This window comes from Stenella coeruleoalba (genome assembly GCF_951394435.1).
Source record: "Stenella coeruleoalba genome assembly, chromosome: 6".
NCBI classification, from domain to species: Eukaryota; Metazoa; Chordata; class Mammalia; order Artiodactyla; family Delphinidae; genus Stenella; species Stenella coeruleoalba.
In genome coordinates this window covers 108,937,331-108,959,327 of record NC_137151.1, presented here as the reverse complement: position 1 = coordinate 108,959,327, position 21,997 = coordinate 108,937,331, and the positions used below count along the sequence as shown (strand labels likewise).

The 21,997-nt window shown below is 52.4% G+C and overlaps 1 protein-coding gene across 1 annotated transcript; it reads right to left on the bottom strand.

The window, feature by feature from the left end:
- Positions 1-131: 131 nt before the first annotated feature.
- Positions 132-20,795, bottom strand: VIL1 (villin 1; the record flags this gene model as incomplete). The annotated part of the gene is made up of 19 exons (XM_079923756.1): positions 132-245; positions 5,761-5,901; positions 7,348-7,416; positions 8,970-9,158; positions 9,590-9,734; positions 10,392-10,537; positions 11,123-11,302; positions 12,308-12,466; positions 13,067-13,204; positions 13,296-13,396; positions 13,964-14,117; positions 14,864-14,962; positions 15,185-15,263; positions 15,378-15,580; positions 17,388-17,498; positions 17,672-17,780; positions 19,180-19,376; positions 20,314-20,388; positions 20,721-20,795. 19 exons carry the CDS (start codon positions 20,793-20,795, stop codon positions 132-134), a joined length of 2,484 nt encoding a protein of 827 aa, XP_079779882.1.
- Positions 20,796-21,997: the final 1,202 nt, after the last annotated feature.

Below are 21,997 nucleotides of genomic sequence, written 5' to 3'. Positions count from 1 at the left end.
CACAGACTGCTGCTCACAGGTACAACTGTAAATTTTCACTTCCATTAATATAGGACTAATACCAGTAATAATAAAATGAAGCTCTGCAAACGGGGTAGGGTACTGCTTTAAACCACAGCTACCCTTGCTTCTCAAAATAGTCCTTTTTCTTTCTTGAGGTTTTGTTGTTTCCATCGAGGCAGAGCAGAGAAGGCAGCAGGAGTCATCCCCAAGGCCTTGGTGAAATCCTCAACAGACAGGTGCTCCTAGAAGAGGAGAGGAACCAGAGGGCAAAGGTCACATTCTTGCCAGAGTTTGACTTGTTGAGTCATATAGGTGTGTACAGACAAATGAGCAAAAACAGTCAATGTGAGAGCCAGGAAAGGGATGGGAAGCGGGGAGGTGGCATTTTGAGGTCCAAGAGATTTGATCCCTGAATTTGGAACATAATGGAAAAGGACGGTAACAACATGAGGCAGATAGAGCTCCTTTTCTTTTCACCAGGGTCAAGTTCACACTAACCCTGAAATAAGAATTACCACATTTGACTTAGCTTGGTTAAAATGTTGCTTCTCTTTCTAGGTCTTAGTTTTCCTCTCTATAAAAATGGGAGAGGGCTTCTCTGGTGGTTGAGAATCTGCCTGCCAGTGCAGGGGACACGGGTTCGAGCCCTGGTCCAGGAAGATACCACATGCCGTGGAACAACTAAGCCCATGTGCCACAACTACTGAGCCCGAGAGCCACAACTACTGAAGCCCGCGCACCTAGAGCCTGTGCTCCACAACAGGAGAGGCCACCACAATGAGAAGCTCGCGCACCGCAACGAAGAACAGCCCCCGCTGGCCGCAACTAGAGAAAGCCTGCATGCAGCAACGAAGACCCAACGCAGCCAAAAATAAATAACTAAATTTTTTTTGTTTTTGCGATACGCGGGCCTCTCACTGTTGTGGCCTCTCCCGTTGCGGAGCACAGGCTCCGGATGCGCAGGCTCAGCGGCCATGGCTCACGGGCCCAGCTGCTCCGCGGCATGTGGGATCTTCCCGGACCGGGGCACAAACCCGTGTCCCCTGCATCGGCAGGCAGACTCTCAACCACTGTGCCACCAGGGAAGCCCAGTAACTAAATTTATTTTTTTAAAAAAAGCTTCATGACATTGAATTTGGAAGTGATTTCTTAGATGTGACTCCAAAGGCACAGACAACAAAAGAAAAAAAAAGTGGACTTCATGAAAATTAAATTTTATGCATCAAAAGACGACACACAGGGACTTCCCTGCTGGTCCAGTGGTTAAGACTCTGCGCTCCCAACACATGGGGCACGGGTTCGATCCCTGGTTGGGGAACCAGGATCCCACATGGTGTGCAGTGCAGCAAATAAATAAATAAATAAACAAACATGCCTGGGGAAAAAAAAAGACTACACACAGATGGAAGAAAATAGTTGCAAGTCATATATCTGATGACTTGCAACTATTTTCTGATGATGCAGCCAAAAATAAATAAATTAATTTTTTTTTAAATGGGCAAGGACTTAATTAGACATTTCTCCAAAGACAACATACAGATGGCCAATAAGCACATGCAAAGATACTCAACATCACTAATCATTAGGGAAACAAAAACCAAAACTGCAATGCGGTACTACTTCATGGTCACTAGGATGGCTATTATGAAACAAAAACAAAAACAAAACGGTAGTGTTGGCAGGAATGTAGAGAAACTGGAACCCTTGAGCATTGCTGGGAACCACTATGGAAAACGGTATGGTATGCCTCAAGAATTACCATATGACCCAGCAATCTGCTTCTCTGTATATACCCAAAGGAATTGAAAGCAGGATCTTGAAGAGAGATTTGTACACCCATGTTCATAGCAGCATTATTCCCAATGGCTAAAATGTGGAGGTAACCCAAATGTTCATTGACAGATGAATAGATAAGCAAAAAGTGGTATGTAAATACAACAGAACATTATTCAACCTTAAAAAAGAAGGAAATTCTGACACCTGCTACAACATGGATGAACCTTGAGGATACTGTGCTGAGTGAAATAAGCCCATCACATAAAGACACATGCTGTATGAGCCCACTCACAGGCAGCTCCTAGAGCAGCCAAACCCACAGAGACAGAAAGCAGATGGTGGGTGCCAGGGGCTGGGGGAGGAGTGGTGATGGGGGAGTTGTTTAATGGGTGCCGAGTTTCAGTTTGGGAAGATGAAAAAGTTCTGGAGATGGGCAGGGTTGATGGTTGCACAGTGACGTGAATGTGCTTATTAATGCCACTGAGCTGTACACTTAAAAATGGCTAAGATGGTAAATTTTATATTATGTATATTTTACCATAATTTTAAAAAAAGGGGGAAAAAAGAAAGTTAAGGTCATCTGATCCCAATACATGCTCCACAGCACCACACTCACCCCCTTTCCTGAGTGATTTCAGGGATCCTGTAAAGGTCATCTTTCCCTCCCAGACCGGCAAAGTAATACTACTGAGCTCACGGGTGACTGAATTTTACCATTATAGTTATCTTCATCTCTCTTGGCTTCTAGGTTTGTTCCTAGTTAAAAGGCAACATGTTCCTGGTTAAACCTCACCAGGCTTCTATATTCCACTGTGAATGCATCAGCCATTATTTTGTGGGAACAGGTTTTGCTTAGAGATGGTGGCAGGTAGCAGCAGGGGTACAACTGAGGTGAGGGGAAAGATGCTAAGAAAAGAAGCTAGGAAAGCCACGAAACAAATTTAGAGTCAAATTTTGCCTAGCTATTGAGTGGAAAACAAAATATTTGGGTAAATGACATGTACCAGCTTCTCTCATCCTGTGGATAATCTAGAAGATTAGATAGCAAAATTCTACCTTTTCACTCTTGGTTTGAAAATCATGACTGGGAGTCACCTTTCTAGACCTTGGTTCTCTTCAGCCATAAGACTGAAATGACCTCTGCTCCCAGTTCAAACATGATACAGTAGTGAAACTTCTGGCAGCTGGCCAGTATCCTCAAGGCATACTCAAGTAAGAACCCCAAATTCAAATTGTTAGAAAAGAGCATCTCCCACCTCCATCTCTGCTCCCCAGGCACCAGAAGGGGACAGAGTCGGGGTGAGAGCAACGGGTTTCTTTTCAATCCAGACTGTTCTGCTATGTAGGATTGCCCTGGAGAATGCTTTTGTGACTCCCTCAGAGAGCCCTGAACTGAACAGCTTCTTGGTAAACACATGTAGATGGATTTCAAGCTCAGGTGTATCTGAAGCCCCAGTTTTCTAACCTGTCATCCCACCTCTGGGCATTTTTGGCTCAAGGCTCCTGGGAGGCCTCCCCACTCCCCCAGGCAGGGCAGTGGAGCACCTTGTTTTGGAAGAAGGTCCCTCACAGCTGTGGCCTTGATGGTCTGCAAGTGCTTTAGGTGCCCTCTCTCTGTCCCACCCAAGCTGGCTCCGCAGCTTGGTTGAGACTTTTGGACTCTGACCCCCAGGCTAGAGGGCAGGGACTGCCCATCCCAGTGGACTCGTATCTTTCCACTGGTCCTGTTCTTGAACCCTGCGGTCCTACCAGCTGATTACTGGCCTCACCCATGCCCACATCCGCCTCTCTGTGGTTTACTCATTGGTACTCAAACAGATTACCCCATGGCTACTGCCTCTACGTCTGGAGCAGCCAGAGAGCTTGTCCACTCTCCCCACTTGGCATGGAGCCCACAGCTCTGCTGCAAGAATCCACACTACTCCCACAATTTAAAAAAGAAATCAGCAGCAACTGATTTTTTAAAAAGATTCTAAGACTTTTTTTTTTTTTTTTTTTTGCGGTACGCGGGCCTCTCACTGTTGTGGCCTCTCCCGTTGCGGAGCACAGGCTCCGGACGCGCAGGCTCAGTGGCCATGGCTCACGGGCCCAGCCGCTCCGCGGCATGTGGGATCTTCCCGGACCAGGGCACAAACCCGTGTCCCCTGCATAGGCAGGCGGACTCTCAACTACTGCGCCACCAGGGAAGCCCAGAATCTAAGACTTTTTAGACTGCTTCTACCATGGCAGGGTTGTCTTGATTCTGTTTGTTATATTCAAAATTAGTGATCTACTTAGCTTCCATGTTTTAAAATAGGAAAATGCATATTTAACTTTGTTAGATATTGCACAATTCCCCTCTACAGGGGTTGTAACATTCTGCCCTCACACCAACAGAATAATATATGTTTCTCCACAGACTTACCAACAAAATATATTGTCAATATTTAGCCCCCTTTTAATCACCTGGTTCAATAATGTTGGCTGCCCTTCCCTTTAGAAATACTTTTTCTGTGCTACATGATATGACAGTAACAGCGGGACTCAGAAGACCTGATTCTTGCTCTGACTTTGCTACTGACTAGTTACATCACATTAGGCAAGTCACTTCCCCGCTCTGGGTCTGAGTTTTCTCAGGTGCAGAACAATGATAATAACAGCCTACAAGTATAGAGCACTTCCTATGTACCAGGGGCTGGGCAAATAATAATATTTGTAACATTATTATGAATAATAATATTATATGATATTGGGATCATCCCAATTTTACAGTGAGGACACATGGGTGGATGTGGGAGAGAATGCATAAAAGGGTTCTAAAGGTGATGGGCAGGATGCAATGTTCTGGAAACAATACACTTATGCATATATCAGGCCCAAACCCATAACAGATGTTCCTGGAGAAAATAGTCATCTTACTTCTGTAGATTCATTAATTTATCTCTAAGACTTCTTTATGGTTTATTACACACAGAGTAAATTTTCTCTTCTCTCAGTACCCTCTCAGGCTAGATTTGCAGTCTATTTTAGACCTTCATGAAGTGGGAATGAACACTAGAAATGTGGGTTTTGTTTTCTTCTTCTTTTTGGCCTCACCGCATGGCATGCGGAACTTCCCTCACCAGGGATCAAACTTGTGCCCCGTGCAGTGGAAGCACAAAGTCTTAACCACTGGACCACCAGGGAAGTCCAGAAATGTGTTTTTTAAACAAGCCCTTCTTGCCAAACTCTCTCCCACAAGTGGTCCACCCAGACAGCAGCTGCAGCTACCTGATGGACCCTGTGCCAATGAGTCTCCTCCCCGGTGCTCCTCTGAATTGCCAGCCCAAATACCAAACATGTATTTCAACCAGGATGTCTCCTGGGTGCTGCAAACGACATGGCTGCCACTAAACTCATGACTGTCCCCTTCTAAGCTGCGTCCGACCCAGGATTTTTATCTCAGAAAATGACACAACTTTCCCCTCTCACAACCTTTATCCGGTCGTCACCAAGTGTCGTTGACTTAAGCGCCGAAATATTTCCCTAAACCTTCTCCTTCCCTCCACTCACCCCCATCTCCACCTGCCACCGTCTATTCCAGGCCCCCGTCTACCTCTCAGCCTGACTTGTGGCCGCTGCTTTGGCCACCTTCCAGTCCATTCTTCACTGAGCAACTAGAGTGGTCTTCGAAAAGCGTAAACCTGACTGCCACTCCCCTGCTTCACCGTAATGGTTCCCCTTGACTTTTAGAATGGACACCGCCCACCCCTAGCCTGGAGTAGAAGGCACTGCCCAGTCCCCTGCCCCCCTATCAGCCACTCCTCCCCAGCTCCACCCACCCCACCGCTCTGGCCGCCTCGTCCTTTCGCCCGAGCTGTGTTTACTTCCTACTTCTGGGCTTCGTGTATACTGTTCCCTTCTCCAAGAGTAAGCCACTCTGCCTGAATAATTGCTGTTCACCTTTCAGGAGGAAATCTCTCACTAAATCAGATTCGTCCTCCTTCTCAGAGTCTGACCCACCTCCCTCCTGCTGGGATCCACGCCCTCGGGAAGCTCCTCCACAGGCTTGTTCGCCAGCTGCTCCAGGGGAAAGATGGGTAGAGGCCCAGAACTGATATTGATGTTAGCGTTGAACACGTCTAGTTTAGGGTTTGTGATCTCCTAGGGAAGAAAAGGAGAACACTGTTAGTTCAGCTGGTTTGTGGCTGCCTCCCAGGCTGCCTTTTTCTCTGAAGTCAACACTGACCCGAGGGGACCTCCTTCAAAAAGCCCTCCATGGGGGCTTCCCTGGTGGCCAATGCAGGGGACGCGGGTTCGTGCCCCAGTCCGGGAAGATCCCACATGCCGCGGACCGGCTGGGCCCGTGAGCCATGGCCGCTGAGCCTGCGTGTCCGGAGCCTGTGCTCCGCAACGGGAGAGGCCACAACAGCGAGAGGCCCGCGTACTGCAAAAAAAAAAAAAAAAAGAAGCCCTCCATGGGAATTCCCTGGCGGTCCAATGGTTAGCACTCGGCGCTTTCACTGCCAAGAGCCCGGGTTCAATCCCTGGTCAGGGAACTAAGATCCCATAAGCCTTGCGGTGTGGCCAAAAAAAAAAAAAAAAAAGAAGAAGAAGGCTTCCATGACCCGTGCCTCCCACTGTCCACACGCACATACACACACACTCATAAAAACATGGCACTTTGGACAGGACCCATGAGCTAAAGCTTGGCGGATTGTATTCAGCCAAAGCCAGTTGATGTAAGATGACTGTTTTGTTCTATGACTTATGAACTCCTCCATGGCTACCCTAATGTTCGAGGTCTACCTTGGACATTTATGACCCTCTTTCTCTTATCTGTTGTGAAACCATCATCCGTAAATTCACTTAGCCTTGACCTATCTATCTATGCTTTCCTGCCTGCACCATTCGTCAACCAAGAAGCGTTTAGTGAGTGCCACAGGGTTCCCAGCCTGCGGGTGAGGCTGAGGGGCCACACGTGTTATCTGCTGATAACCCAGCGTGCTTGGGAAATTGCTCTCATGCTCTGGACACACTTCTGCAGAGTCTGCTTGGTCTTGTTTCCCCTACAGGCCTGTGAACTTCTTTGATTTCATATTTCCACATCCTAGGCCTGTAGGCGGAACACATTTCCATGAACTAACTGAAACATCGAAGGAAAAGGTTATTCTACCCAGAGAAGGGATCCCCAGGGTGATATAGTAGAGAAATCACTATTTCCCTAAGTGTGATCTGCGGACTAACTGCCTCGAATTACCTGGGCCCTTTGTGAAAAATACACATATTACTGGGTCTCAGCCCAACTCTACAAACCAGAATTTTGGGAAGTGGGACCTTGGAATCTGCAGTTTAATAAGCTTCCCCCATCCCCTAGTTCCCCATCACCCAGACTCTTAAGCATGATAAAATTTGGGAACCATTTCACTAGGGAATGGAGGAGACAAAACAGCTAGAGGCATTGAAGTTAAACAGCAAGAAGAACCTCTAGGAGAAGTGGGAGGGAACAATGGAAAGGAAGCAGAGGACCCTGGCATCTTCCGGGGAGTTTTCTCAGCTCTCACTGGTCTGACCATTGTCAATGGCCACCGCCAACTGCCCCGTACTCACAGCAGTGATCTGGCCCCAGTTCCCAGAGTTTCCAAGCTCCGCCTTCAGGGCCTCATAGGATTTGGCGTTCTGCATGTAAAGTAAGTAACAAATTAGACCTCGGTCTCAGCAGAGGAGATGGAAGAACATTTTCCTTCAGGCTTTGAATGAAGACTGGCCTAGGGCCTGGGGGTAAGAAGGAGATGAGGGAGCTCAGGGGGAGGCTGGAGGACGTCCCTGAAAAAGGAGGTTGGATGGTAAGGATGAGCACGAAGGGCTGACAGGTAACAGGCTGGGGCAGGGGGCTATTTGCCCTGCTTGGCCCAACATGCAGATGGAAAGTACGATTTTTCCCCACTCTCGGGGTCTAAGGAGCCGCACACAGTCTTGAGACCCCTGCCCACACTGTAGGCTCTGGGGGACTGAGGGGTCCTGGAGAACCCTGGAGGGGCTCCTCTCAGAGCTTGGAGGGGACCCTACCGTGGAGGAGTGAAGGGAGTAGAGAGGACCTTGGCTCCATGGGGAACCCCATCTCCACATCCCCAGGGCCTGGCAGCAAGCATGCTGCATTATGAGCTCCAGTTCTGCTGACTGAATGAATGAGTGAATGAATAAATGACTGAGTGAGTGAATGAATGAGTCTGAGAGAGACGCCACACAGACTTGAGGTGGGGGAAGACCTGCCAGCGTTGTTGACTTGGGACACTGACCTGGATTTGAGAAGTCCTGGCATCTAGGTGTGCCGCCTTGGGATTTGTTTGAATCCATCATCAAGACTAAACTTAGCTCATCAAACACTGAATTTGTTTAAACACATTTGAGGAAATTAATCTAAGCTTTGTTTCCCTAATCTCATCTGTTGTGTCGATTTCAAGTACCCAAAGCCACCAGGCCAACATTCATTCTACCTTAGCCTTCCTCCGTCCTTTAGAGAACATTCACTAGGGTTCCGTTTTGAGGAGCTGCCCTCTGCTTCTATCTGAGACCAGTTTAGAAAATCCTGTGGAAATCTGATTCACTGTCCCTCAGGTAAGGACCACGTATAGGACCCATTTTGCTTAGAATTTAGTGCCAGGAGACATCCGTCTTTAGACACTTTCCTTTAGAACTGACATGTTCAGAGGACCCACCAATGCTGTGCCCTGGACGTTTCTGCAATGATGATGGAAATGTTCTTTTTCTGTGCTGTCCAATATGGTACCCACCCGCCACATGTGACTATTGAGAAATCAGTTCCTTAATTTTACTTCTTTAATTCATTAATTTAGTGAGAAATCAATTCTTTAATTTTAAAGAAATCAATTCTTTAATCAATTTAAATGCAAATTTTAATTAATTTACATTTAAATAATCAGTACTGCTCTTACCAATAATGTCCAAGAGCTTTGAGCTAAATCTAGTGCACAAGCAAGACACTGTCATTAGCCTAGGTTTTTGATAGATTTCCTTTCTTCTCCCTCACCAGGGGCCTTAATGGTCTTGCTGCAGCCTTACTGTTTATTCTAAGTCTCCTCAAACCCCTTGACAGATATATCACAGGTCGTCCATCACAATGAACAGAAAAGCCAGGAGTCCACCCTGCCCTCGGTGTGCCATGAAGGATGCACTGGGCTGGAAGGAGCAGGTGGGCTGGGGACACTCACACTCCACTTGAAGGGATCCCAAGCCAGGAACCAGCCCGTGAATGTGGGGGGCTCGTGTCCTTGCTTCACCACAATGATGGGGGTCTCCGGGTCCCGGCCGCTGGGGTGGGTCTTGAGGTATTCCTGCACCGTGGTGGCTGCGGCTTTCTTCTCGGCCTCATTGGCATTCTTTCCAATCCAGAAAAAGACCTGTGGAGCATCCCAGAGTCAGTCCTTCCTGTCCTCCCTCGGCTCCCCCAGGCTCAGATGTCCAGAAGTGGCCCCTGGCCTTGGGCAGGCCCCATCAGGCCTCGAAAATGGAGGTTGGACAGATGCCCTCTACTTAGATATTCTGCAGATGTGTGACTCCCAGCCTCTCCAGAGCCTAAGACCCTCAAAAACACTCCTCTGCCTCATGAAATGAACTGGACTTTGGGAGAAGAATACATCCTGCCCTGCAGTCCCTCCAGGCATGTTCCTCTCTACTTGCCTTCTTCTTTCTTGGGCTCATAACACTACTCCCAGGAAGAACGTATCTGGGAGTCAAGGAAACGTCAAACCTTACCCATCCCTAAAGCCACTATTTCTTGGCTCTGGGGACTGAGGTGGTGAGAAGGGAGGTCCCCAGACCTCAAACCTACCTGGTCCCAGACATCTAGCAGGAACACATCATCCTCTTCCAAGTCATCCTGATTGAAGTCAGGGATCTCTGTGGCCAGGAAGCGCCCGGTCTGGTTGGAACATTCAAAGAGCCGAGGAGTGATCACCAGGGTTTCCTCCTGCAGCCTGCAAGGTGGAGAGGAGATCACGTTGGAAAGCCTGTCTCCTAGGAAAAGGCTCTTTCTTCTGATCTCACAAAAGTTCCCGTGTCCTCCCAAGAGTCCAGGAGCTCTCCAAGGGAGAAATTCCCACCAATCTTCCAGGACATACATTTCAGTGGCTCTTCTATAGTCCTGTTAGGAAGTTCTTCCTGATATCTTCCCTCTATTCCTCCTGCTGCTACTGTAGTACATGCCCTTTTGCTTTTGAACTGGGGAATAGTGGATCATGGACCTTCTTTAGAAAAAGAGGGTTTACAGCTTGTGTTCCTCAGCATCTGGGTCCTGTGGCAGCATGGAAGGACAGGAGCTGCTGGGACCCTGGCATCTTCTTCCCAAAGGGCACACTTATAGCCCTGCGCCTCTCTTTGAGCTGCCTCCTATGGCTGTGGAAATACCCCCACCAGGCCCCCGACATTCCATGGTAAGCAGCACAGACACAGCCCCAGTGCCTGAGAGGCTCCAAGGGCCTGGGCTGCCCCTTACTCACCTGGCAGCCCTGAGAGCCTGGCACACAGAGTTCTCAATCCATACCTGCTGCAGGCTCTGGGCCATGCGGGTGGAGATGCCGGGAGGCTCTCCAGCCTTGCAAAGTGAGCTGGCGGTCAAGGGACCTGGGAGTTACCTCTTGGTGCTGGCATAGGGGGCCTTCCCGCCCAGGGCCATCCAGAAGTTGGCCGGCTCCTGCCCTTCCACCACCACTTGTTTCTCGGTCCGGGAGATGGTGTCAGCAACCATCTTGGCCATTTCCCGCTCGTCCCCACTACAGCCCTGGGAAAAGGGGGGGTCGGCTGTGCTGGGGGAGCCCATCTCCAGTGCCATGCCTCCCCCTCCTTCCACCACATTCACTGGCCCAGAGCTCCCAGGTCTGGGAGGTTCTCCTGGATCAGGGGCCTACGCACACGGCCCAGGCAGGGGCAGTTCTCCCAACCTCTCCTCTGTTCTTGATGCTCCAAAGGATGGCAGAGGAGACAAGAGAGTCTGCACTCCTACTGGGCAGGAGGAAGTCTCCAAGAGACTGAGTCCTCCTGACAGAGATAAATGCGGAGGCAGCTACAGGCGCGGGGAGAGTGAGAGAGCCCAAGGCATTAAGACAGAGCAACATGGGGACAGACATGGGTGTCCAGAGACAAACGGAATGAGAGAGACCTACTCGGACACAGAGGCAGAGAATCAGGATGGCCAGACCCAGCGCCGCGAAGGAGCGAGGCAGGGCTAGAGGCATCAGGGAGACCTGAGAGCGGGACCTACCCGGCCAGAGGCCCCTGCCCTGACCCACACGGGGAGGCTGCTCTGAGGCTGGGGGACCGCCAAGACGCACGCGGGGAGGGGGAGGCCGCTGGACCCTGCACACACCTTCCCACACCACAGGTAGCAGCAAGACTGGGTCTTGAGGATGAAGACGTCATTGGAGTTGAGGGAGGCGGCCCGGGCTGGGACCTCAAAGGCCTTGGTGTTGTTGGTGCTGGCCCCCCGGACCTGGAACAGCTGTGTGGAGGGCACAGGCTCCACGCTGCTAGCCCGAGAGGTGCCTCCCTGCAGGGAGAGAGGGGCAGGAGTAACTTAGTAAAGGTGATGGAGGATTAGAGGGGTGACAGAGGTTGGGTGGGTCTGCTGCCCCTCCTGGTCCTCTACACAATCACCAGACTATAGTCTTTCCAAAACATTGCTTTGGTCACGGGTGCTTGCCTGCCTGAAACCTTCATCTGGCTTACAGACTAGAGCCCAGCTTTCAGCGCGGTCCTTGATGTTGAAGGTGGAGACTTCCTTTCCAGAGTCACTCTCAGCTCTCTCCAAACCCTCCATGTAGCATAGCCAGTTTCTCACTGTTCCCCACGGCGCCCTCCCTCTGGGCCTTTGTCCTGGCTGTGCCCCTGCATCGCATGCCCTCGTCTTACCTCTGCTGAGCTCTTCAACTCTGAGCCCAATGTCAAGACCTCCTCCAAACGCCCTTTCCATCATGGACTCTATGCTTATTCCCTGATTACTGTATGCATGCTCCCCTTTGAATGCAACATATTTCTGGCATTTAAGCACACAGTGCCTTGGCCTGTTGGTTCACTGGTTGCCCAGCAAGATGGTAAACAGCATTAGCATGGCATTTTTCTCCCCCTTGGCGCTTTGCAGAGGGCTGTATGCTTAGTAAGTGCTCAATAACCAAATTATTGCTTAAAGGAATGCAAGAGACGGCTATTTCATTATGTCAGAAGGCGCCAGTGCATTTTAGACGGATCCATCGTTAGGCAGATCCAGCCACAATAACTTCTTTTTTCATGGAGAGGGCCCAAGGAGTAGGGGTGTAGAGAGAAACAGTACTTGTATGTTATGTGCTAAGTGTTTATCAAACGGATTTTTAAAAATACTGAATTACTGTTTCTATTACCATTCGACATAGATGATGGAGCCTCAAACAGTCCTCTCCTAGGGAGAATGGGCTTCACCCTAGCCCCGCTCCCACCCCACGTCCCCTTCCCCATCTCCTGGAGGCCCACCCCGCCTCAGCTGCCGGTACTGCCAGGCACCCCGGTCCAGCAGCCACACCTGGTAGACCACCATGCGTCCTTTGAAGATGGACATGAGGTGAGGTGACTCCTTGCCCATCGGGACCAGGATCTGGACTGGTTCATTGTTGTACTGCTGGTCCAGGATGACCGCTTGATAGGCCGAGGCTGTGATTTCATCCTGGCTGGCCTGGCTGCCCTGGGGATGAGCAGGATGGAAAGGGTAGGATGAGGACAGCCTCCGATTCTGACTCCGTCCCCAGCCTTAGCCACAACTCCATCCCCAATTCTGCCCAGCCCCAAACCAACTGTCTTCCCCACCAAGCCCCACCCCGGACACATCCCAAATCCCCACCTGACTCAGACCTCAGTTCTGATCCCAGCCCCACACTTAATCTCTTTCCAGCCCCAGTCCACCCTTGACCCACCTTGACCCCAAACCTCCTCTCCCGCTTACTGCGCCTTTCTCAGGGAAACACCACGGCTAGCACACTACTCAACCCCAGCACCCAAGCATCTCCCTGCTCCCTCACATCTGGACAGAGAAACCCACAGTCAGAGCAGCTGAAGGGAATGGGAGTTGGAAGAGAGACTCAGAGAATCAAAAGGGGAAAGGGTTGTGAGTGGGGATACTCAGTGTCAGTGGGATCTCACAGCCAAAGCAGTTCCAAGATAGAAAAGGGGTGAAAATCCCCATCACCAGAGGTATTCAATTCAGGCGCAATGGCCACTTGGCCTGGGTGTAGTGGAGGGGGAGCTGAGCTGGCTCTGCTCTGGACAGGGTGGGGTGGGGCTTGACCTGCCAGATGTAGAGCAGGTAGTGCTTCTTCTCGCCAATGAGGTAGGTGTAGAGCAGCAGGTAGCAGTCGCCCCCATAGAAGTGGCCGAGCCACTTGGAATCCACAGGCACCAGCTCTAGGTCCTCAATGCGCCATACCTGGGGCGGGTACCAGGCTAGTGTGAGGTCCAGGACAGGCTCTGCCAACCCCTCCCCACCCATCCCGGGCCACCCTCCTCCCTCACCATACCTGCACCTCCCCACTCCCATCGTCGACCATCTTCTGCTGGGCAGCCACCTGAGGCTGGACGTGCATGGACGTGGCATCAAACTTCACCTGTTCCACCCTAGCTGGAGTGAGGGGGAATCACGACACCCAGTGTCACCAGCTGAGTTCCCCCAGGTTCTCACAACAGCCCTGAGCGGAAGCTACAATTCTTAGACCCATTTTACAGATGAGGAAACTGAGGTTAGAGAGATTCAGTAGCTGACCCAAGGTCATGCAGCTAGAGAGTGGCAGAGTTATAACACAGAACCATATCTCCCTCCAGTAAGGCTCATGCTTCACTGGGGCCTCCCAGAGCAGCCAGAGAAAGGACAACCCTTTTCTCCTCCCCCAGGTGCCTGGCATGGAGCTTGCCCTCAGCAAATATTGTCCGGGAGACTAAAGTTTTCTGGGTTCCAGGGAGACCCAACCCCACTCCAAATGAAAGTCAGGCTGTTCTCAGCTCCCTTTTTGTGACAACTCTTGAGTTTCTCCAAGTCCCTTTGTGTCCCCACCCCACCTGGGGAGTCCAGAGCCAGGGTGAAAGTGCACATGCAAGAGGCGTGTTCAGGAAGGAGGGCAGGAGACAGGTCTGTGCTCTCTGGGTCCCGCTCCCGGCTTCTGGTCCCACCCTGCCTCGGGCCAACCCTCACCCACGGAGCCCACGGCATGGGTTTTGCCCAGGCCTGAGGTCCGGTTGGGCACTGTCCACTTCTGGAAGAGCTGCTGAAAGACGGCTGACTCGGCCCCATCATTCTGCACCACCACCTGCGTGCTTGCTGGGTACTGCTTCGCCTTGATAAAGTTCTGGGAAGAGAAGGGGGTGGCTGGGCCTGTGTCCCTCCCCCAGTCCCCACCCCCTAGTGAAAGCCAAAGCCTGGCTCTAACCCCACCCAGACCCAACCACTAATCTACCCCGGTCCCAAGCCCAAACCAGAATCTTACCACAGTCCCAAGCTGACCCCAAACCTAACCCTGCTCTGACCCCCACCCCAAGGCCAGACCAGACTCCAAACTCGACACCACCTCCAACCTAGCTCTGACCTCAACCCTGAATCCACTACTAACCTCAAAACCCACTTCTGACCCCAACCCCAAGGTCAAATCTGACCCAAACCTGATCCCAGCCTCCATCTCCAACCTTGAACCCCACCCCCAATCCAACACTGACCCCAAGCCAGTTAGAATTACTGACTCTAACTCCTACAGGGACCCCAAACTCTGACTTGGCCTCAGCCCCATGCTGACCCAACCCCCATCTGTAGGAAGGCCAGCCTCCATTTCTCCCTCCCTTGTCCCAGCCAAGCTGGAGGTGGGAGCCCGCATTCTGCAGAGACCCCCAGGTGGCCGGGTGGTCGGCTATGCAGCGTGCAGAGACCCGCCAAGATGGCTGCAGAGCAGATACCCACACCCCCTGGAGCTAAATCAGGCTCGGAGCCTTCCCTGGCCTCTGCCTGGGGCTGTGCCTGGCCCTGACCCCGCTGCCCTCTCCCTGCTGGAGTCGGCTTCTCTGCCTTCTCCTCCAAGTTCTCCTCCCTGACGCCCAGGCCCACCAGTGCCTGGCTCATGGCTTCCCTCTTCTGCTGGGCATTGGCATTCTTCCCCTTCCACACGTAGACCTTCAGACCCCCCTGGTCCAAGATGTAACAGTCCTGGAGGCGGGAGAGAAGGACGCAGGGTGAGAGCCTGAGGGCGCCCTCGGTGCTGGGCTGGGGGAGCGGCAGGCACACGAGGTCACCTTCCCTCACACGCCACCCTCTCCTCCACAGCCGCCCCAGGCCCCTGGCGCCGCTCCTACTTGGGGGAGAGTGAGCAGGCGGCAGGCAGGGGGGTGATGGGAGTTGGGTCTGGGGGTGGCCTCCAGACCCTCTCACCTCGTGACTGAGCAGGTCCTGTGTGAGCGGCCATGTGGCGACTTCTCTGACCACCACGTTTCCCCCTGAGTCAGACACACTGCAGGACAAAAGTGCAGCATAGACAAGGGGGGTCCCGGGCCCTCGCCTGGGGAATCTTCCCCCAGGAAGTCCCCCAGGGTCAAGAGGAGCCCAGAGGCAGCCGGGCACTCACTGGTACAACTTGAGGGCGGCCTTGAGTGCCGGCTCCACCACTGTGTCAGGCATGGCGGCCTTCAGCTCCTTCCGCTGGCCCAGCACGTGGTTCATGATCTCCATCAACTGCGGCGAGGCCTTCTCGTCCTCCCCGTCCACTATGCCCACGTAGGTGCGTCCACCCCGCTCCTGGTCTCGGATCTCCTTGGCCAGGGTCATGCCCTGCAGGGAGGCCCCGGGACCCGTGAAGGCTGGTGGGGGGCAGGGGACAGGGCAGTGTCTGCCACCCCAAACCACACCTGGAGAGCCCAGCCCCCTACAGCAGCCCCAAGGGGGAGGCACCTGCCTGGCCCTTCCCTTTTGATGGGGGACCAGGCTTTTTAGGTGCATGTGAGGAAACCAGGCAAAAACCCCAGGAAGAGCAGGTTTCCTCTTGGGCAGGAGAGGGTCCGGAGGGGACTTGCTGGGCCTTCGTTTTTGACATTGTTTGAAATTTGTGATGTTACTTCACAGTTTTGCATGAGAGGCGAGCCCTGAAGATCACAGTCCCAGTCTCTTTGCCCCAAAGCCATGCACACACACACACACACACACACACACACACACACACACACACACAGAGGCTCATGTATGCGCTCACACATACGCCCAAACATCCACACTCACACACACACACAGCAGCCTCTCACGTGCTCACACACATATCCAAACACACACTCACACACAGGGCTGGCTTACCCTCCTCTGCCCAACATCTACTACTCAGTTACTGGCCTTTCCACCCAGGTCCCCTTCTCTCTCCACTCCCCCCCAGGCCCTCTCTCCCAGTCCCAAGGCTTCTGCACTCAGGTCCATATCTGTCTCCTGCCCAGCCCTCTGTTTTCATCCTATTTCTCCAACTCCCATGATAACCCCATTTTAAGATGTCCCAAACAGAACTCTTGATTTTCTCCCCAGCTCTGTTGCTTCTTGATCTTCCCATCTCAGGAAGTGGGACTCCATCCATCCCCACAGAAAGCACATCCTTTGACGTCTGCCTCGCCCCTCTCTCGTCACCCCCAATCTGACACGCAAGTCCCGTGATTCCACCTTCCCAGCCATGCTCCTCACCCAGACAGCCAGAGGGGCTCCCTGTGTGCCCTCAAACCCTCCACCCGCTCTCGCTTCTCAAAAGTCAGGGTGGGGCTGCCCTGGTGGCGCAGTGGTTGAGAGTCCGCCTGCCGATGCAGGGGACACGGGTTCGTACCTCGGTCCGGGAAGATCCCACATGCCGCGGAGCGGCTGGGCCCGTGAGCCATGGCCGCTGAGCCTGTGCGTCCGGAGCCTGTGCTCCGCAACGGGAGAGGCCACAACAGTGACAGGCCCGCGTACCGCAAAAAAATAAAGTCAGGGTGACCTTCAACGGCCTCCCGGACACTCAGAACAAAACTCAACCCTCTGACACAGACTTCTGACCACATAACATGTCCTATGAGACCCACCCACCCTCTGCTCCAAGCCCCCCAAAGCCCTCATTTTGTGCTCTGGCTGAGCTAGGAGGTTCCCTGCCAGCCGCTTCTCTCCTGCCTCCCTCCAGAAGCCTTCTTAGAACTCTCAGAACCCCCAGCGCCACACTCCCCACCCCTCACTTCTCCAATATTGCCCTCCATGTCTGTCTTCCCCACTGGACAGCCAGCTGGAGGCCAGAGCCAGGGCAGGGTGCTGCCCATTTCATTCACCACCAGATGCCCAATGCTTGGCACAGGGTCTGCCACACAGCAGGGACTCATTAGGCCTGAGTGGGTCAGCCAGGGGACAAACACGCGAACTCCAACATGCATAGCTCTCCCCATACACGTGAAGACGCAGATCCACCTTCAAACACAGTAACCTGGACAGTCAGGGGAGAGACGCCTGGGGAAATGGGGGCTGCTTGGGGTGTGGCAGCGGTCTGGCGAGTTTGACTGGGAGGGAGGCTGGGTGCTGGGTGCAGGAGCAGGTCGGGGCAGGGTGGGATTTGTGGGGAGGGGTGGTGCACCAGCAGGGTTACCCTGAGTCTCTCCATGCGGTTACTCTCTGGCCCGTTCCACTGGATGATAAGCTTCCCGAGGTCCAGGAGGAAAACATCCCCACGGTTGAAACTCTTCCAGGACATCTCCACCTAGAGAGCCATGGGGCAGGCGCAGACCCCACTCAGACCCCATCCATCACCCTCATCACCCATCATCTCTTCCCCACCCCTTCTCTGCCCCTCACCCCTCCTCAGTCTCTGCTTTCCACCCAGGCTGGGAGCGGGGAGAGGAGGCCACGCCCAGGGCCCTGGTTGATGCCCACCTCTCTGGCCACCACATTCCTCTTGCCCTTGACATGTAGCAGCCGCTGGATGTCATAGGAGTTGGTCTCCACTTGTTTCATGCCAGAAGCCACACCCCCTTTCCGGATCCTGTGAAGAGAGGAGAACTGACCCAAGGGAGTGGGCTGGGAGGTGTGGTAGGTCCCCGTCCTCCCAGATCTTGGGTACCTGGTTGCCACAGGGGCCATTTGAGGGCTGGGGCTGGGACTAGGGAGGTGCATGAGGCACCTCGGGCACAAACTCCAAGGAGGCACTCACTCTCAGTGTCATGCAAGGTCGGTCTATTGCCTCAGTTTGCATGACCCTGGCAGTGAGTGCCTCTTTGGAGTTTGTACCTTAGATGCCTCGCTCACCTCACCCTAGTCTTTGCCCTGTTGAGAGCCCTGCGAAGATGGGTGCATGGTAATGTGGTAATGTGGAAGGACCAGATAGGACTCTAAGGACAGGGGACTGAAGTGAAGGAAAGAGGGGAGATGCTATGGACTGAATTGTGTCCCCTCCCAACTCATATGTTGAAGCCCTAGCCCTCGATGTGGCGGTATTTGGAGACAGAGCCTTTGGGATGTAATAGATTAGATGAGGTCTAGGTGAGGTCATAAGGGTGGGAACTTCATGATCGGATTAGTGCCCTTATAAGAAGTGACACTAGAGAGCTTGCTCACACTCCATCATGTGAGGACACAGTGAGAGGGTGGCCATCTGCAAACCAGGGAGAGAGCCCTCACCAGCAATCAAATCAGCTGACACCTTCATCTTGGACTTTCCAACTTCTAGAACTGTGAGAAAACTAATTTCTTTTGTTTAAGCCACCCAGTCTAGTTTTTGGTTTTTGTATTTTTTGTATCTTGCTATGGCAGCCCAAGCAGACTTAAGCCAGGAGAGGTACCACCTCAAGTGCTCAAAGGAGTGGACTGCTGCTGTGAGTATAGAAAGAAGGAGAGCAAGACAAAAGGGAAGGGTGGGGACTGGCTAACTGGAGAAATCCTGGCCTATCCTACAGGTCAGTAGCAACTTGGCTCCTGACCGTGTGTTTCCATGGGAAAAGCCGGGAGGTCAGAACTTCAGATTTTTCAAGAAAAGCTGGAAATCTGGGTTTTAGTGTGAAAGGTTTCTTTAGAGAAAGAAGGAGCAGTCATATGCTCATTGGCCAGTGGGGAGACTTGATATGATGCCCTGGAGGGCCTCCTTTGGTGCTGAGCTCTCCAGGACATTCAAATAGGGGCTGATTTACAAAAATTCATGGTATGCAGAGTTACAGAATTTCAGAATGGCCACTGGGGCAGCCAACGACACACTCAGAGAGATGAAGACCAAGGACAGGGAAGCAGCAGAAATGGGGGTGGAAGATTAGGAAGGTGAACAAAAATTTCTTTCATGGGCTCTCCCCACAGCCTCAGTCTCCCTTTCCAGCCCCAGGTCTGCCCCCCAGCCTTGGTGTCCCTCCCCAGCCCTGATTCCATTCCCAAGCCTGTATCGCGCCCCTCCGTACACAATGCCCTGCTTGAAGTAGCCTCGGAAGGTCTCGCTCTCGTTGCCCTGGACCTCGCGGTGCTGGACAGCCCGGCCCTTCAGAAAGTCATCCATCTGTGTGGTGTAGATGGCAGCTGCCCCTTGCTCATCCTGGGACGAGTCCCGGCCGATCCAGTAATGAATGTCATAGGACAGGTTGCTGCCTGTCTTGTGGATCTAGGGAGAGGGCATGTCCAGTGTACCTGAGGCCCTGGGCTCCCACAGCCCTCTCCCTGCCTCCCTGCTTCACAAGCTCTTGGGGCCTGGGCCACAGCGGAGCTTGGCATGGGGGAAGTTCATGGGACTGGTGGTCAGCAGCCCTGCATCGTGGCCCCAGTTCTGTCAGGCTCTCTGAGACATGGGGCAAGTGGCTTCCCCGACCCGGGCCTTCCTCATCTCACCTTGGAAATAACTTGGTTGGACTACAGCATTTCCCAAAGTGATGTGCACAGACCATCAGAGGTCTGAGAGGTGATTGCGTGGTATACAATGAAATGATTATGGAATTTTTTTTTTTGGCCACACCACCGGGCATGCAGGATCTTAGTTCCCAGATCAGGGATCGAACCCAGGCCCCCTGCAGTGAAAGCACGGAGTCTTAACCACTGGACCGACAGGGAAGTCCCTGATTATGGAAATATTTTATAGCTACTTTCTGTTTGTGACATGGGACACTGTGTTCCATTCATGATAATGATATTAAGTTTTTAAATAAATGGATTTAAATTTTAAAAGTGAATCAATATAAAGAAAAGTACAAATGCGTTAACAATACAGGATGTGGAAGAAACCGAGAAGGGGAAATGAAGTTGACTATGGATTTTGGGAACATGGGCTCAAGGTAGGGTGACATCCCACCAGTTCAAAAGATCCCCCAAGACTGTAAATCCACAGATGGTCACCCCAGCTGGGAGCTCACAGCCCAAGGGCAGGGAGAGCCTCTTACATCTCTGACCCTGCAGAGCTACCTCTAGGCTGGAAACACCCAGTGAATTCTGTCCTGGGGTGAAGTTAGGCGGCAGTTCCCATTGCCCCCAGCCTCAAATTTCCTCTGTGTTGCTACTGTGAGCTTTGCTCTCTGCTCAGCCCCCTCCCCTGCCCATCCCCCACTCACAGCCAGGACTATGTAGCAGTCACCCTCGAAGAAGCTGCCGAAGGTGCTGGAAGGAACAGGCACCATCTGCATGGCCTAGGGAGGGAAGGGAGGTCAGAGGGTCAACCACCGAGGACCCCCAGCTTCCCTGCCTCCCTTAACCAAATGGAGAGTTAGGAAAGGAAGGCCAGGAGGAAGAGGGCATGAGGAAACTGACAAGGTGAATGGATGTGAGGAGGGTGGGGAGGAAAAGGAGCAAGAGGATGCGCCCGATGCCTGAGGAGGGGGTGGGGATGGCACTTGGGGACAGGCACCAGGGGCTCGCATGTCAGCAGGGCAGGGTGGAGGACAGTCAGTAATCCCAGGGCTCTCCCTTCCCTTGGTCCATCCCAGTCCTTTGTGCCCTTTGTGCCCAGGCAGGTCCTCACCTCTATCCTCCATATCTGTACCCCGGGCGTGGTGACGTTGAGGGAGCCTTTGACCTGGGTGCTCAGCTTGGTCATGGCGGATGAGCCTGGGGAGAAGTGGTGTCAGAGTAAGAAGAGCACATGGGGGGCTTCCCTGGTGGCGCAGCGGTTAAGAATCCGCCTGCCAATGCTGGGCACACGGGTTCAAGCTCTGGTCTGGGAAGATCCCACATACTGCAGAGCAACTAAGCCCATGAGCCACAACTACTGAAGCCCATGTGCTTAGAGCCCATGCTCTGCAACAAGAGAAGCCACCGCAAGGAGAAGCCCACGCACCGCAACGAAGATCCAACGCAGCCAAAAATAAATAAATAAACATTTAAAAAAAAAAAAAAAAAAGAAGGCCTGGGCGCGTCGGTTTCAGTGCCGCTCTTCCAGCCCAGCCTGACAGTGCCCCGAGGCCAGGGCTCAGGGACCTGGGGGAGGTTCCCCACTCTGGGCCCTGACTGGCCAGGGGCCCATCCTCCAGCCTTCTCACCCAGCTCTGATCTTGTCATTCTTGTTTAAATACCTGCCCGCATCGCCTGCTGCAAAAAGTCTCCCCCTACTCCTTAGCCTGGCAATCAAGGCCTTCTTTCTCGATCTATCCCCAAACAGTACGCACCCAAAAGAACGGAACAAAACAGGTGTTCAGACAAAAACCTGTACATGAAATTCATAGCTGCTCTATTCACAATAGCCAAAAGGCGGAAACAATCCAAATGTCCATATGAACAGATCAACAAAAGGTGGTCTAGCCACACAATGGAATGGTATTCAGCTGAAAAAAAAGGATACACACTACGACGTGGATGAACCTTGAATACTTTAGGCCCAGTGAAAAAAGTCAGACACAAAGGCCCGGTTCGTATGATTGAATTTATATGAAATGTCCAGAACAGGAAGTCCATAGAGACAGCGAGCGATTAGTGGTTGTCAGGGGCTGGGAGGAAGGGAGGAAGGGGGAGCGACTCCTAGTGGGCGTGGACTTTCCATCTGGGATGATGAGAACATTCCGGAACTAGAGAGTGGTAGTGGTTGTGCAGCATCGTGACTGTCACTGAATTGTATGTTTTAAAGTGGTTAAAATGGTAAATCTTATGTTCTGTGTATTTTACCACAAGAAAAGAAAAGTGTATGCAGCAGTTTCCTGTTTCTTGCTAGCTCCAGACACCCCGCAGTTACTGTTCGGGTAGCCCACACAAAATGGGGTGGGACCGTGTCTGTTTGTTCGGTACTGTATCACCAGCATGTAGCAC